This window comes from Gracilinanus agilis, chromosome 1, assembly GCF_016433145.1.
Source record: "Gracilinanus agilis isolate LMUSP501 chromosome 1, AgileGrace, whole genome shotgun sequence".
Lineage (NCBI taxonomy): Eukaryota > Metazoa > Chordata > Mammalia > Didelphimorphia > Didelphidae > Gracilinanus > Gracilinanus agilis.
This window is the reverse complement of record NC_058130.1, coordinates 382,643,204-382,659,977: the sequence shown is the minus strand read 5'-3', so window position 1 is coordinate 382,659,977 and position 16,774 is coordinate 382,643,204. Positions and strand designations below refer to the sequence as shown.

Sequence of the window (16,774 nt, the reverse complement as noted above, 5' to 3'; positions counted from 1 at the left end):
ATAAACATAAGAACTAAAGATAGCAATCAAAATCAGAAAGTTGTTTGAAAAGAAAATGAATTGGTAGAAGTAAAGTAAAGAAGAATACCTTGATTGGTATCTGCAGCATAGAAAGTGAAAGATGAAGATCTTGTCCGTTTTCTTGAAGAGCCAGAGAGTCCTGGAGGAAATACAATGTGAAATGAGCACTGAAATCTTTCACCATAAAATTACAGCCTCTTTTCTCATGCAGTGGATTAGAGACTAAGTATCATTTGTTTCATAAACATTGTTCAAGTATTGCTCAAGTATTCCAAAGAGACACTTTAGGTATAATTTTAAATACTGTAACATTGATGATAACAGCTGGGACATTATAAACTATAGGCACATCATATATAGATAAAAAAGATTCATTATGACATAGTTTCAGTTTCATTAAAAAAACATCATGGTGGGGCAACTAGGTGACTCGGTGGATAAAGAGCCAGACCTGGAGAAGGCCCTGGGTTCAAATTTGACCTTGGATACCTCCTAGTTGTGTGACTCTGGGCAAGCGTAACCTCCATGGCCTCACCCTTAATTCCTTAAGGGTTTAAAAAAGATCAAAAACATTATGATAAAACCAAGAGGGAAAGGAGACAGTTCTGCAGGTAGTCCATTCACAAGGCAATGTGAATAGTGTAAAGATTAAAATTAACATACAATAACTAAGTATTATATTTTATAAAGTTTTATTAATAATAACTAAAGTAAAAAACTACCTAAACTAGCCCCCTGTTGTGAAGAGAGAGAGAGAGAGAGGGAGAGAGGAAGAACTTACAGAGCTTATAAACAATACATGACCACACAACGTGGTGGAGAGATTAAAAGGCATTCTGGGAAACACTGAAGGACTTCTGGGGGATGAAGTCCAGGGTACAAAATTCTAATTAATACAATAGTATCATAAATGTGGCAAGGTCTTATATCAACCGTCTTTCCAGGAATAATGCGTGAAGAAAAGAACATCTTTGTCATCTTGAAACAGAAATGATAACATCAGAGAGGTATAATTCATAAAAGAAAACAATTCATTATTAATATGATAGAGGTATGCCAATGTATTATATTCTCTCCCTTTATATTGAGATTATTTTAGAAGTTCAGGATAAGTTATTACCGTATTCTACGTTGTCAAGAGTGTCTTCAGCCGGCCTCTGGAAATAAACAAAGATGCCCATGAGATCTGGATTTTTGCTTTTTTATTTCAGATTTGTATCTTTTCACTATAAAGCTGAATCTCCTAAAGACAGGTAGATACAGTTTAAAACAAAGAAAAGGATTAGGACAAAGCAGCTTCCTTGCCTCTTTTTCCTCTGGTTAGATGAGTGACAGACTACTAGGTTAGAAGTTTGTATACAGGTTTTATGTGCCCTGGATTAATTATCCAAAGATGAACCCCACCCCCAAAAGGGGCAAACAAGCAACAACGGCAGCAAAATGGGTTTATTCCTTGTAAATAATAGTGCTTCTCAAAGGACATGATCTGTGTGTGATGTCCAGAGAGATGAAAACATTAAACACCCTTTGGAATCAGTGAAATGTGTCTAAGGGTCTTTTAGCTCAGTTTAAAGGAAAATACTGAATTGATGAAGAATGGGTCTAAAAGTAGTATAGGGGCAGGTAGGTGGCTCAGGGGAGAGAAAGTCAGGCCTAAAGACCAAGTTCCTGAGTTCAAATATGGCCTTGGATACTTCCTAGCTGTGTGACCTGAACAAGTCACTTACCCCCATTTCCTACCCCTACTGCTCTTTTGTCTTGGAACCAATACTTATTGATTGATTCTAAGACTAAGAGTAAGTTTTTTTTTAAAGTAAGTATTTCTGGGAGTTGGGGGGGGGGGAAGAGGAGGGAAAGAACATGAATCATGTAACCATAGAAAAATATTCTAAATTAATTAAAAAAAAAAAAGAAAGATGAAAGTAAAAAAAATGAAAAAAAAAGTATTTCCTTTCAGTAAGATTTTCTTGTTATATAGATTTCTTTCATAGGAAAATAGACCAACAAAGAAGGAGGGGAGGAGAGAAGTTGAAAGTGAGGAAGAAGATGGAGAGGGAGGGAGAAAGAGAAGGAGAATATTTTATCAAGAGTTTACCTTAGGGGCAGCTGGGTATCTCAGTGGAGTGAGAGCCAGGCCTAGAGACAGGAGGTCCTAGGTTCAAACCCGGCCTCAGCCACTTCCCAGCTGTGTGACCCTGGGCAAGTCACTTGACCCCCATTGCCCACCCTTACCACTCTTCCACCTATGAGACAATACACCGAAGTACAAGGGTTTAAAAAAAAAAAAAAAAGAGTTTACCTTAAAAGATTGATCTCTGTTTTCAAAAACAAATACTGGTTGAGCGATAACATTTTTTTCTGGGAAAGAAAAAGAATATTAAAGAAAAACCATTATAAAAATCCAACTCCTTTTAATGATGAAACATATTAAAGAAATATTTGCATAGAATTTTCTCTCTTCCCCCCCACCCCCCATCAAAAAAGACATTAACAATTGTGGAATGTTAGAGCAGAAGATGAGTGAGTTAATGGGGAATTTTATTTTAATGTATCTGGGAAAGATGAACCCCAGGGACTGGTTGGGGTTTCAGGAGATTTGCACAAGCTGATGGTGTGTTCATGATCCTGCCCTCCAGCCAGGCAGGAAGAGGAGGGATATGGAGAAAGAGGGAATGCATGCCAAAGCTGGAGCTAAAGCAAGAGCCCAGCAGGAGGGGTGGGGGCACAAAAACTTCTAGTTCCAGCCTGGAGGCACCAGTTTGGCATTACCCCAAGGGCCCTGGGCAAGGCAGCCCTGCCCAGGCTGCCCAGCAAGGGGGGAAAAGACAGTCACCCGTTCTCCTAGACTGGATGGAACCAGGCAGCTCCAGCCTCAGGCAGAGTTGCTCAGGATGAGGTGTTGGCTGAAGTGGAACCGAGTGACAACTCCCCCAGAGTTGCCCTTGTTGCCAAATGGGTCACCTCTAATTGCTGCCAGGACTGGAATAATCTGCCCTGGCTATAGCCCTGGCATTTTCTGTCATCTCCTCCTTCCATTCCCTCCCCACAATTTCTCATTTCTCTGCCTCTCTCATGCTGGGTTCTTTGCCTATTTCTCTTTCCTGTCTTCCTTCCCTTTTTCTTCTGTCCCATCTTTTCTTTCAGAATAGTTTTAGCGCTATAAGGGACATTATCTAGTCTTGCTTCCTCATTTTACAGATTAGGAAACTAAGTCCCAGAAAGCTTAAATAATTTGCTCAAGGTTACACATGAAGTAAGTGGATGCAAGTCTAGGTCCTCTGGTTCTAAATACTGTGCTGGTTCTCCTTTATCCTTCTTATTCAGAGGTTCTTAATGCTGGTGGGGGGAGGGTCCATAAATTTATTTTTAAAAATATTTTGAGAACTTTAATTATAAATGGTCTCCCTTTTTATTAGTGACCAAGTAGTTTTTAGGTATTTTATGTTATGCATTTTTAAAACCATTATTCTGAAGAGTCCTTAGGATTCACCAGACTACTAACGGGGTCTGTGAGAGAGGAAAAAAAAATAAGAACCCTGCTCTAGTATTTGGCAACTGTTACCCCTTTGCACACACATCTTTTCCCCCATTGTGTTGATTTGTCCAGTGGAAAACTAACAATTGTGGCTGGCAATGCTTGGGAATGGGGTGCCTCAAGACTTTCTCCCCTTTTCCCCCTTTCTCTTTGATTTTCTTGTTCTTAGCTCTATTTCCCCTTCTTCTTTATAGTACACTAGTCCCATCTTTCTTCCTCACCACCACATGTCCCTTTTCTTTTGCAAATATTGGGAAGCTCTCAGGCAGGTGATCACTGAGTAGTGTGCCAATGATCCTAAAAGTTTGTTAAAGACCCATTTTTGAGTATCACTGACTTTTTTGGGATAAATTTTAGGGAGAGGATAGAAGAGATTACACTGGGCCCTAGTTTCTTAATTTTAATTTCCTGGACTAGTTGTGAAACATAAAGGATATTCCAAAATGGTCAGAGTTGGTAAGAAACTAATGAATGCTTTGAACAGATCAAATACCATAGTTGGAGTTACTACAGAGGACCACAATGAAAACTTGGGAAGAGATAGCTAGTTCTAATATCTTTAAAATGTTGATTTTAATAGCAAACATGAGCATTTTTGCCTAAGGCTGTTGATCACTTCCTCTCAGGTAATAAAACAATTTTCTGTTTTAGAGTTATTCTTTTAATTGTGGGTGTTTTTTTTTCCAAAGCAAGAAAAAACATATTCAAAATATAATACCTTGAGGACTTTTAAATACTGGGAACTGACCTCATCTTATATTTCTCTGAAACAAGTATGAGATTTTTTTCCAGCAAAAACCTAGTCTGAGAGAGGATTATGTCGAGTGAATCTGTCATGGCTCCATGATCAGCTGGTAAGGATTTAGAACATAAACCCTCTTGTCTGTGTACGTGAGTATATGTACACATGCTGAGTAAAATGATTACTTTGAGTCAGTAGGTGGCTCCCATATAGTCTCTAACATTCTAATACCAGGCAACCTATTAAAGGTGTTCTAGCATTAGATGTTATCACTTGCTCATGGAAGTGAGATCATTCATTGCTTTAAAGAATCAAAGGGACAAACCACTTCTGGGATCCTTCATAGTGAAAGAAGGGAACACTTAAGGTTGTTTGGCATTAAAGGCCATCTGAGGCTCCATTGAAGTGTTACTTTCTTCAATAGAATAAGAGCAAATATATCCCAGAAACCAAAATCTTTAGTCTATATTTTGGATTCCAATTCTCATCACTACCGGCAACCATTTAGTGGTCTTTTAAGAGTCATCAAAATACCTAGGCTAGTTTATTTCTCTCCCACTTCCCATTTCCTTTATGTATGTAAAGGGATTAACATACGTATGAATATAAAATATGTTACGTACATATATGTAACTTGTAGGGCAAGAAGGGACTGATACAGTTCCTCATGTGGAAGATACTGGGACTCCTGTAAGATGTGATGACAGGTAATGGAAGTGCCTTGGTCTCCAGTTTGGAACATGTGCAGATGCTCTATAAGTGGTTCTGGTCTGTTATCAATGTGTTAAGGCAACAAACTATTGATTGGCTTTGTAATTAGAGCTACAGAAGGCACCAGTTAACTAAGATCTTCTCCTCACTGAGTCTCTTTCCTGCCGAGTAGTCATTCGTTTGAGAGGCAATTATAAAAGGGGAGAAACCCTGGACATTTTTCATTTGAGGCTACAGACCTCTGCTCTTTCCTTCTTTCCATTTGTTCAGTCTTATTTTAGGTGAAGGAAATTGGAGATGGCGATGACTTTATGATGTTCTAAAGATGAGGAAAATGATCCACCAGAGTCTGAAAGTCAGAGTGTCAAGTGACTTGCTTGACCTAACCCCAAAGTAGCACAGACACAGACTCATTCATTTGCTGGCCACACCACATTTGGAAGTGAACCTGGGAGGGGTGGGGACAAACGCAATGTAGAAATTGTGCTGTCTGCCCAACTTTCTCTAGGGACTAGAACAGTATAAGGGGAGAGTGTGCTCCCAAGTATGGGGGAAGGAGGAATACATATACACTATTTTTCTTGCTACATCTTCAAAGTAAATATTCTTTTGTGAAATCTAATTGATATTAATTGATTAAAAAGAACTGGGGGGGGGGAGCAGCTGGGTGGCTCAGTGGATTGAGAGCCAGGCCCAGAGACAGGAAGTCATGGGCTCAAATCTGGCCTCAGATACTTCCTATTTGTGTGACCCTGGGCAAGTCACTTTACCCCCAATTGCCTAGCCCTTACCATTCTTCTGCCTTAGAACCAATACTTAGTATTGATTCTAAGATGGAAGGTAAGGGTTAAAAAAAAAAAAAGAACTGGGGCACTAATCATTGTGCTAACTAATCATTGGTGGCTAACAGTGGGAGGGAAGAACATTTCAGAAAGAGGTATTGAGCTGATAAAGTTAGAGAAAGTCACCCTCAAGGACACCCCTAGAGTCCTAAGGGGATGTAAAACTGGAGGAGTAGGATCTAAATATTTACTACAAATGTGTCAAATTATGACTATAAAAATTCCAGATGCATGTGCAAGAATTTTGAAATATCCATTCTGATCAGTTCAGCCAATCAGCAAATCAAAGGTACTTAAGCTAAAGAGCCTTGTTATATACATGGAGACTCTTGACATGAAGAGTATCTTAGGCTTAGAGCTACAAAGGAACTAAGAGGTCATGTAACCTATCTTCCTCATTTTATAAATGAGAAAACTGAGGTCCAGAGAGGCTAAGTGATTCATTCACCTATGGTCACACAGCAAATGTCCAAGTCAAGCATCTCACTCAAGTCTTCTTAATTCAAGGCTAGTTCTCTACCTACTATGCCATGTAGGCTTTCTATTCTCTTCCTTCCTCGGGCCTTCTTTTCCCCCACCCCTCTTCTTTTCTCTTTGCATAGGATCACAGATTTAGAGTTACAAGGGAAGTCATCTAATTTACTCTTTCTATTTTACTCATTAAGAAACTGAGGTACAGAGGGTAAAGGGAACTAGTCAAGCTTGATGGCAGAGTCTGGATTCAAGCCTAGGTGTTTTGAATCCAAATCTTGTACTCGTTTTCCCTACATCTCTCAAGGCTATTGCTCTCTCCTTCCTTCAGTAGCTAGGGCTGAGAATATTGAGGGAGTCAAGGTCTCTAAAAGACCTTTTCTTTCTTTTCCTTTTAATAATGATTGGCATTTATAGCATTAAAAAATTTACAAAGTAGTTTTACATAATCATCTCAGTCAATCCCACAATAGTCCTGTGAGGTAGCTCCAAGTATTATTATCTCCATTTTACAGATGAGAAAACAGACCAATTTATCTGTCATTGTCATACACTAGTAATTGTGAGAGGCAGTACTTGAACCCAGGCCAAAAGCATCCAGTTCCCAAGTCTAGCAGTCTAGCCAATATTTCATAGTACATAGAATCTCATTTTATAGTTGTTTCATTTTACAAACAAGAAAACTGAGGCTCAGAGTTTAAATGACTTGCCAAAGGTCACATAGTGAGAAGCGGAGACTGGATTCAATCTAGGTCTCCTTACTCCAGAATTAGGGTTCTATCTACTATATGGACCTCTCAAGGCTGAACAAGAAAATTCTTCTCCCTGATAGGAAAGCCTAGACTAATATTTATGTGTAACAAGAAGCCACCATCAGGAATTCAACTAGCACAGTAGCCTCAGAGCTATATGTAGGTCACAGCAAGTGTGGGTGTGCCAATGGTCATTGGCTAAGAACAAAAGTTGGACTAAACCAAGTTTGGATTTTTAAAAACTCTTTCCATAGAACTATATATAGCAAGTCCTTCCACTTTCTAGAAGTCTTTTAGGACCCTTTCAGTCTTATATTATTGTTCAGTTGCCTTTTTGGTTGGGTCTGACTCTTTATGACCCCATTTAGGGTTTTCCCAGCAGAAATACTGCAGTGGTTTGCCACTTGCTGAGGTCAGAAATATGAATCCAGGTCCTCCCCACTCCAGTCTAGTGGTCTACCCACTGTGCCACTAACCTGTCCCTCCACTTCCCTTTAAAAAAATGCTAAGCTCAATGCCTAGCACATAATGGGTGCTATATGATTGGGAGTTGCTAGTGCTACTCTTAACTATGGTTGAGGGCATCGCCTTCTACTTACACAGGTTCACAATCTCAATATCATTCTCAGCTCCTAACAGTCTCTCATTCCACATATCCAATTAGTTGCCCCAAACTTGTCAACTCTATCTCTACAATATCTCTAGCCTCTGTTTCCTCCTCTCTATTCACATAATCACCACCCTAGTGTTCAGATCTCTGGCCTAGACTATTAAAAAAACAATCCTTTTTATCAGTCTTCCTGACTCAAGGGTCTTTTCCAAAGCATCTGCTACATAGCTGCCAAAACAATTTTCCTAAATTGTAGATCAGACTTTGTCCCTCCTTTTTACAATTAATTCTAGTGGCTCTCTTCTCCAATTCTGATTCTCATCCTTATTGATTGTATGACCCAGGGCAAGTCACTTAACCTTTTAATGCTCAAAACAACTCTTTAAGACTGTAAGTTGTAGAGAAGGTACCTATCCACATTAGTAGAAGGAGCTCCTTCACCTGGAATTTTTCTCTATGAATGAAATCACATGATTAAGACCTATTTCCTTCATCTTTTCCTTCTCTAATTTCAAGTTTTTCTAATTTACAAAATCAATCATGGAACAGTACATATAGCACTTGAAGGTTTGCAAAATGTTTTGCCAAATTTATCTTAGTTTATCCTCTTAACCCTGGAGTATAGGTGCCATTATTATCATCCTCATTTTACTGATGAAGAAACTGAGGCAGACAGAAATTAAGTGACTTGTCTAGGATCACACAGCTAATAAGTATCTGAGGGCACATTTGAACTCAGGTCTTCTCAATTCCAGGTCCAGCACTCTGTCACTGTAAGACCTAATTACCATCACCTTTTCTGTTTGCTGCTAAAGCCCCCAAGGGAATAAACTGTTTGATGTCAGGAAACATTTGGCATAGAGCCAGGCACATAATAGACATTCTCTACATGCTGAACTGAATGGGATCTTTGGTTTTTATCTTCAAATCAATTATAACCATCCTTTTTTTTTTATTGATTTCTCTCTATATATAATACAAATAAATAATACGTGTATGTATGTACATATATATTTATTCTGTGTATATATTTATTGTGTGTGTCTTTGTGCCTTTCCTTGAGTTGGTTTGAGAAAGAAAAAAATAGGAAAGTCATTGAGGAAGCCCTAGGCACAACAATAAGAGATAGTGATGAAATAACCCAGAAGAAATAACCTAGTCTTAGAGTTTGTTCTAAAAGACAATAAGTGAGATCTGCAAAAGCTAAGGATATCTTGAATGGACAAATGAGGTATGATCAATCTTGTCTATTAGGAATCTACTTTAATGCACATTAGCTTTTCCTAGAATTAACAGTGCCACAAGGAGTAATGATTGCATAATCATCTGGTAGGAAAATATTAAATATAATAAAAATAATAAATGAATGAATATAACTTAAAAATTAAGAACAAATATTAAAGCCAAGGCTTCATAAAAGAAGGGTTCAGATTTGAAGGTCCAGAAACAAGGCATAATATTGGGAGAAGTATGTCTTCCAGTGATGGGGTGATGGGAAGAGAGTGTCTGATTTTGGTCTTCTTGTTAAGTCATTTTGTAGTCAGGTCCAACTCTTAGTGACACCATTTAGATTTTCTTGGTAATGCTACTGGAATGGTTTGCCATTTCCTTCTCTACTGATTTTTGTCTATGAAGAAGCTAATGGCTTTGCTGTTGTTCAAATGTATTACTTACACGTCGAGCAGGTAGTCTGCTCTCTTGTCTTAGTTTTAAAGTCAAAGGAAGAAAAGATATAAAAAGCAACACTGTAAGGATGAAAGCTTTCCTAAAGAATCTTGCTTTTTAAATTTCATTTCATTGGATCACTTTAGCTTTTAGAAAGAGCAGATCTATATGAAACCCACTGTACCTTTTTCTTTTTTTTGGTAGGACAAATTTCTTGCAATCTCTTTCAAATTGACCTATCCCTTATAATCTGGAAAACTGCCTCCCCAGGCAAACTGAAAGAACAGATTAGTTTATATAAAGACTATTTCATGAGCTTGGAATATGAAGCTGGAAAATGTGAAGCTATAAATGTCTATTTTATTTAAAGAGATTCTAAAATAATTAAAAAAAAAAGGCTTGGTGCTTTCTGCTTGGGAATAAGGGACCATGGAACCAGCACCATGCTTTCTTCCAGTAATATCAAACATATTAAAAGGCTGGACAAAACTCTTTATATGTGTTTCAAAAAAGAAAAATGAAAAAGGAGAGCAATGAAAATCTGCACATCAAACTTTCAAACATATTTCCAGAAAGATCAAATTGTAATTCCTGGGAGTTTGGGGCTCAGGGAGGGAAGGGAGAAAGATTCTATACTGAGTTCGTGAAGTAACCACAAGCATGAGGTATTCTCCTCCTCAAGTTCATAACCATATATGGAGGAGCTATGTAAATGTGCAAATGGGATGGCATAAATCACAAATTAGCAACCATCTTATAAAATATTTCCATATAGAAGTAGCTCATAGTAAGTCCCACAGAATAACATTCTTTAAGGTGACGAGACACTCTTGGTTATATTTTTATATAAGCCTGTATTCTAGCTAAAAGATGTCATTCCTAAAAGCCTCTACATAACCAGGAGTCCAGCAGTAAAGAGGCAATCTGTTGAGGGCAGTTTACAGGGGAAGTTTACAGGCCAATTCATACAGGACAATAGTGCAACCTCAAATACAACTACTAGGGAATCTGAGGGAAACTGCTTGGGGATAAGGAATCATGGAAGCAGCACCATGCTTTTTTTTCAATAGTGTCAAACATATTTTGATATCATGCAGTTCTGATAACCTGGGAGGTATGTGCTACTCTTATTTTCCTGACTTGGGCAGTCCACCATTGGGTGTACTATTCAATTAAACAAATATTTATTAAGCATCTACTATGTGCAATATGACCATAGAAGGGCAGACTATCCTCAAGTCAAGGTCAAGTCCTTCTCCTGACATGTACTGACTTTGTAACCCTAGACAAGTCACATCCTCTCAGCACTGCCAGGCAAATTTCTTAAGACTATATATTGCAGAAAAGTGGCTCATGGGCATGGGGAGGGATGGTTTCCTTACCAGGAATTCCCTATGCCCATAGTGGTGAACCTACAGCATGTATGCCAGAGGGGGGACTCAAGAGTCCTCTCGGTGGGCACATGCACCATTGCCCCAACACAGAGTTCACCAGAGTTTGTTACTAGAAAGCCAGAGGAAGGTGGGGTTGGGTTGTTTCCCTCCCTCTCACCTGAGAACATTTCTTAATCACCCACTGCTCTAAAATGTTCACCATCACTGTCCTATGGCATAGAAGTCACAGGTCTGGACCAAAAAAATTGTGTTAGGCATAGAAGTCGGAAAAAATGAAAAAATAAGAAAGCCTCTACCTTTAAGAGACTTAAAGTTTGATATAACAATACAATATATATATATATATAAAAGTGAAAAGTAGAATGGGTTACAGCAGTGGTTCCCATACTTTTTTGGTCTACTGCCCCCTTTCCAGAAAAAAATATTACTTAGCCCCCTGGAAATTAATTTTTAAAAATTTTAATAGCAATTAATAGGAAAGATAAATGCACCTGTGGCCATCACCACCTTCCTGGATCACTGCAGCACCCACTAGGGGGCGGTAGCGCTCACTTTGGGAATCACTGGGTTAGGGCAAAAGAGACATCCCCAGAAAGTTTAATAAGGAAATTTAAAGAATAGGATCTTTCAAGGAAGAAGAATCTCAAGGAAGAGAAGAATTTCAATTGGAAGAGATGAGGAAGGAGGGCATAACAGTCATGGGACACAGTCTAGAAAATGGTGGGAGAATTCAGAATGAAGTCTGGAACAGCTAGTAATTCAGTCTTAATTGGCATGTACAGTATTGAAGGGGGCTAGTATGTAATAAGGCTAGAAAAGAAGATTGTTCTGAGAATGTAGAAGCCTTTCTTCTTACCTCTTCTTAGAACCCCTCACTGCCTTCAAAGCTCAGCTCAAGTGCTGTCTCCTAAGAGGAGCTTTCTCTAATTCTTCTGGTTGTTAATGCTTCATCCTCAATTTACCTGCTATCTCATGACTAAATTCCTTGAGAAAGCTGTCTACACTCAGTGACCCCACTTCTTTCCTCATTTTCTGTTCTGAGCCCTGCAGTCTAGCTTCTGACCTCATCATTCAACTGTAATTGCTCTTCCCAAGTTTACCAATGACCTCTTAATTGCCCCATCTACTGACCTCCTTCTGGTCCTCATACTGCTTGTCTTCTCCATAGCCTTTAACAGAATTGATCTCCCCTTTCTCCTTGACATTTTCTGCTCTCTAGTTTTCTGTGACACTACTGTTTTCTGGGTCTCATAATCCATTTGGCTACTTCTCAATCTCCTTTGTTAGTTCTCTAGCCAAATTGTCTCTGCTTGGGGTACATCCCACGATTTTGTCTTTCTCAACCTTCTATAGTATTTCATTTGGTGATCTAATCAGATCCCATGGATTTTAATTTTCTCTCTGCTGATGTTTTTCAGATCAATTTATTCTCAGGCCTACCTCTTTCCTAACCTCCAGTCTCCTATTCCTGTTGTTGATTGAGCATCTCAAATTGAATGATTCATAGACATCGTAAATAACCTATGTTGAAAACTGAAGTTATCTTTTTCCCTAATCACTTCCCTCTTCTTAACTTCTGTATTACTATCAAGAGTACCACCATCCTATCAGTCATTGTTTATGCTCATAACCTGGGTACCAATCCTCACTCTCCATAATCAATGGTTGTCAAATTCTGTTTTTTCTGACCTTAGTAGCATCTCTGGTATATGCCACTCTTCTTTCTTATGGCACTTCAACCACCTTGATGGGAGTCCTCATCATCCCCAGCCTGGACTGTTGGAATAGCCAGCTGGTTGATCTCAAGTCTCTTCCCATTCCAATCTATCCTCTACTCAGCTATCAAAATGATCTTCTTAATGTACTTTTCTGACCATCCCCCATTCAATTATATCCCCATCCCCCATTCAAGAAAATCCCTATTACTGCTAGGATCAAGAATAAAATCTTGTTTGGCTTTTAAAATCTTTATAAGCCAGGTTCCCTGCTACTTTTCTAGTTTTCATACACTTTACTCCCCTCAATATACTCTTTTCCCCATGTCACTGGCCTCCATGTAGTTCCTCAGATAAGAAACACTATTTTCCAACTTTTTTTTTTTTAACCAACTTTTAAAAATTCTTTCTTACTGGTTGTCCCTAATGCCTGGAATGCTCTCCTTTCTCACCTCTGTCTCCTGGCTTCCTTCAAATCTCAGCTAAAATCCCACCTTGTGGAAGAAGTCTTTCCCAATCCCTCTTAATGCTAGTTAGTGCCTCCCTTATGAGATTATCTATATTTAATCCTGTATCTATATTGTTTGTACACAGTTTCTGTCTCCTCTATTACATTAGGAAGTCTTTAAAAGCAGGGAATTTTTTTTGTTTTTCTTTGTATTCCCAAAAGCACAATACTTGGCACATAATTAGTAGGCACTTAAATTCTTGTTAGTTTGACCAACTACCTTCTTGAATTCCTTGAAGTAATGTATGAATATATATAGACATTGATAGCCCATAATAAAAAGAAATAATGAATGTAAATTGCTTTGAAATCTTAAATTGGCCTGTGAATGTGGCCTATCATTTGTTATGCTGGTTTCATATTACTTGTCCTGTCAGTCATCAAAGCAAATATTCTATCCCTCTCTAGGTCTTCACATCATTTACAATTGAAAAGGCCCTGAAATATGTCCATTTTCTCCTGTTTCAGAGCCTCTGGGGAAAAGCTGATTGAGCTATTACCACAAAATCTAATTTCTTTTCCCTTTGCACATGTCTACCTGTCTGCAAACACTGCATGACTTCATCTATCTATCTTATTTTTGCAGATTCTATTATGTTTTCATCTTCCGATTTTGTAGAAGGCTTGCTCAAAGCATGTCCACTGGGCAAATTGAGAAGTCTCAATGATTTAGCATCCCGATATTTTGACTTTTCAGTTCTGAACTGTAAATATACACCTCAGCATTTTGGAAGAATATATTGCTCATTCAAGAGCTTAGTCATCATTTTTTCCTGATATCCAAATGTCATTTTGTCTATAAACAAGAAATCAAAAGTCTGACTACTTGAGGTTGTTGACTGAGCAATCAATCATTCAAAATGCTACTGACGGGGCAGAAACTTGGCAAGGGGAGGATTTCTGGATCAAGAATACTCAGAAGAAACACTTGAGCTCTCTTCATCAAAGTCCTTAATTAAAATGTCTGCAAGAAGGTGGGGGACCATGGGTTCAGGTTATCTCGTCTTTTGGCTTTACTGTTTGCTTTTTTCCTTTCTTTGAAAAAATCTTTCTTATAAGAGCTACCTGGATAAATAGGAGAGTGGAACAGGATATATTTGGAAATGAAGATATACAAACAAAAGTTCAAGTTAAGATTTAAAGAACAAAATTATCTGTAGGATGCTCTTCCAAAGATAAGAAGATATTTGATCAGCCTAGTAACACTGAAGTGTACATTTTACCTTAAGAATCTTTGCTGATGACATTTTCTTCTTCATGGTGTAAATACTTCCACATTTACTTTTCTGCTGATGGTGGGGGAAAAAAGAGCTAGGGATTTGTTGTTGTTGTTGTTTTGGCTATTTGGCATATAAGCACTAGATTACATCTTTCTGGACAAATTTGTATAGCCTCAAATTAAGCTGCTCTCTAGCTCTGTAGACCAACGACCTGGGGAGGTGATTTAGGTAAAGACACCAGGTTATTAGGAATTCACATGTAATTACAGCATGTTATCAAAATACAGTAATGCACCTGAAGAAATTTAATATCTGAATTCAGATAGACAAACATTTACTAAGTCATTTGACAAGCATTTATTAAATGTCTACGGCATACCAGGAACTATGCTAAGTGCTAAAGATACAAAGAAAAGCAAAAGTAACAAACAAAAAATGGCGCTGCTCTCAAGTTCCATCAAATGAGAAATGTGCCAGGCTCTGTGCTAGAAAAACTGCACATAAAAAGAAGACAAAAATCAGTTAAAACTCCTACCTTTCAATGAGAAACAGGTTCTCTTTTCCTTTGAATTCCCAACACTTAAATTAATTCTTATTCTTCTCTCTAGGAACTTTTGAGTAGATAGGTGCAAGGTGATCTTAATTTCCCACTTCTATTGGGGATAAATGAATGGTACCGCCAGGGAGAATGAATCCTCTGAGGTCAAGTAATTTACTACCTGGAAGGCCTTGAGCATGTTAACTTTGCTTTCATGGGCCTCAGTTTCCTGTGCTACAAAATTAGGGGATTTGAATAGATGACTTTCAAGTCCCTTCTGGTTCTAAGCCAGGGGTTCTTAACCTGTGTTTCTGTGGACTAGTTGTTTTTTTTAACCTTTACTTTTCTAAGATAGAAGGGCAAGGAGTAGGCAACCTCTGTTAAGTGACTTGTCCAGGGTCTGAGGGCAACTTTGGACCCAGGACCTGATGACTCCAGGCGTGGCTGTCTATTCACCGAGCCACCTAACTGCCTGTAAGCTAGAGGTTCTTATAACCAGTGTTTCTCTGAACTAGTTTTTTGTTGTTTTTTTTTTAACCCTTAATTTTGGTGTATTGTCTTATAGGTGGAATAGTGGTAAGGGTGGGCAATGGGGGTCAAGTGACTTGCCCAGGGTCACACAGCTGGGAAGTGGCTGAGGCCGGGTTTGAACCTAGGACCTCCTGTCTCTAGGCCTGACTCTCACTCCACTGAGCTACCCAGCTGCCCCCTGAACTAGTTTTTTAAAAATATCTTTTACAGTATAATTAGTTCCCTTTGCAATCCTATGTACTTTATACATTTAAAATGATATTCTGAGAAGGGGTCTCTAGAAGTTCTTCTAAAAGACTTCTAAAGGAATCCACACAAAAAGAAAAGCTAAGAAACCCCTGTTCTAAACTTCTAATCATGTTTACTCAGAAAGAAACAAACTAGACCAAAAAATAATTAACTGGAAGAAATTCATATCAAAGACAATGCTCAGTTCTCTCTGGAGTCAAACATATACTTTGCTTTTCTATTTGAAAGTACTACTCATCTTCTAGGACCAGGAACTGAAATGATATGATACTGCAGATATTTCTTAAAATTTTCAATCTTTTATTTTTTAAGCAATAATTTTGGGGAAAGAATAACCCTAGGTAGCTCTGTGTGTGTTTAAGTTTTTCATATATATTTTATATATGTAAATTAAGAATCCATATAAATTCACAAATAAATGTATATGAAATATATCTGAAAAACTTAGCTTAACAATTCTATTCATCACCCTAAAATATCACAATCCAAATTCTGTTCCAGTTTTTTGGAAAGAAGCAGAATTCTTGGGAAAACTCAAAATATTCCCCTATTTTCCATTTTCTTTCTTTCATTCCCTCTTCCTCTTACTTTCCTACCTCTTTACTTCTCTTTTTATTAACCTATCAAATAAAAAGGCAGGCCCAAACAAAAAATAATTGGAGGTTCAATAATTGTTTAAGATAAACCTATGTAGCTTATCTTTTCCATTTTCTCTCTCCTCCCATCTGTTTCCTCTCTGTGTCTGCTCCTCCCATTATACCCCAGGGCTTGCCTCTTCTCTACTTGCATACAAGTCTTTTTTTTTCACTCTTGGTCTGTTTTTTATTTGTGTATCTGGTTATGTCTATGTTTAAGATCTAATAGTGCTCTTCCCTGCTAACTATACAAATAGGAGATAAATCCTAAATTATATTTGTTTCTTCCCCTGTTGTGAGTTTTGTTTGTCATGACAAATGATATTCTACATGGTTCTTAGCACAATGTTTATAATCCTAAACACTGCTTTGAGGAAGCTCAATTTCATCATCTGTAAAATGAAGAGGTAACATGTAGACTAAGTTAGTGGTGTCAAACTCAAATAGAAAAAGGGGTCACTAAACCCTAAATAAGGATCACTGTGACCACAAAATATTGACTTAGAAAATCACATATTAACGTTACACATATTAACTATTACATTTTATTACATTTTCATTTATTTTGCTAAATATTTTCCAATTATATTTTAATCTGGTTTGTGCACACTAGGAAGTGTGCCAGGCACCAGTGG

The 16,774-nt window shown here is 38.0% G+C and overlaps 1 protein-coding gene across 1 annotated transcript in view; it reads right to left on the bottom strand.

Moving 5' to 3' along the window:
* The window catches only part of RANBP3L (RAN binding protein 3 like), a 57,355-nt gene extending 42,432 nt beyond the window's left edge, over nucleotides 1–14,923 (bottom strand). The window contains 4 exon segments of the mRNA XM_044664340.1: nucleotides 89–160; nucleotides 1,142–1,178; nucleotides 2,321–2,379; nucleotides 14,722–14,923. Of these exon segments, the coding sequence (XP_044520275.1) occupies nucleotides 89–160; nucleotides 1,142–1,178; nucleotides 2,321–2,379; nucleotides 14,722–14,923 (370 nt within the window).
* Between the last annotated feature and the right edge of the window lie 1,851 nt (nucleotides 14,924–16,774).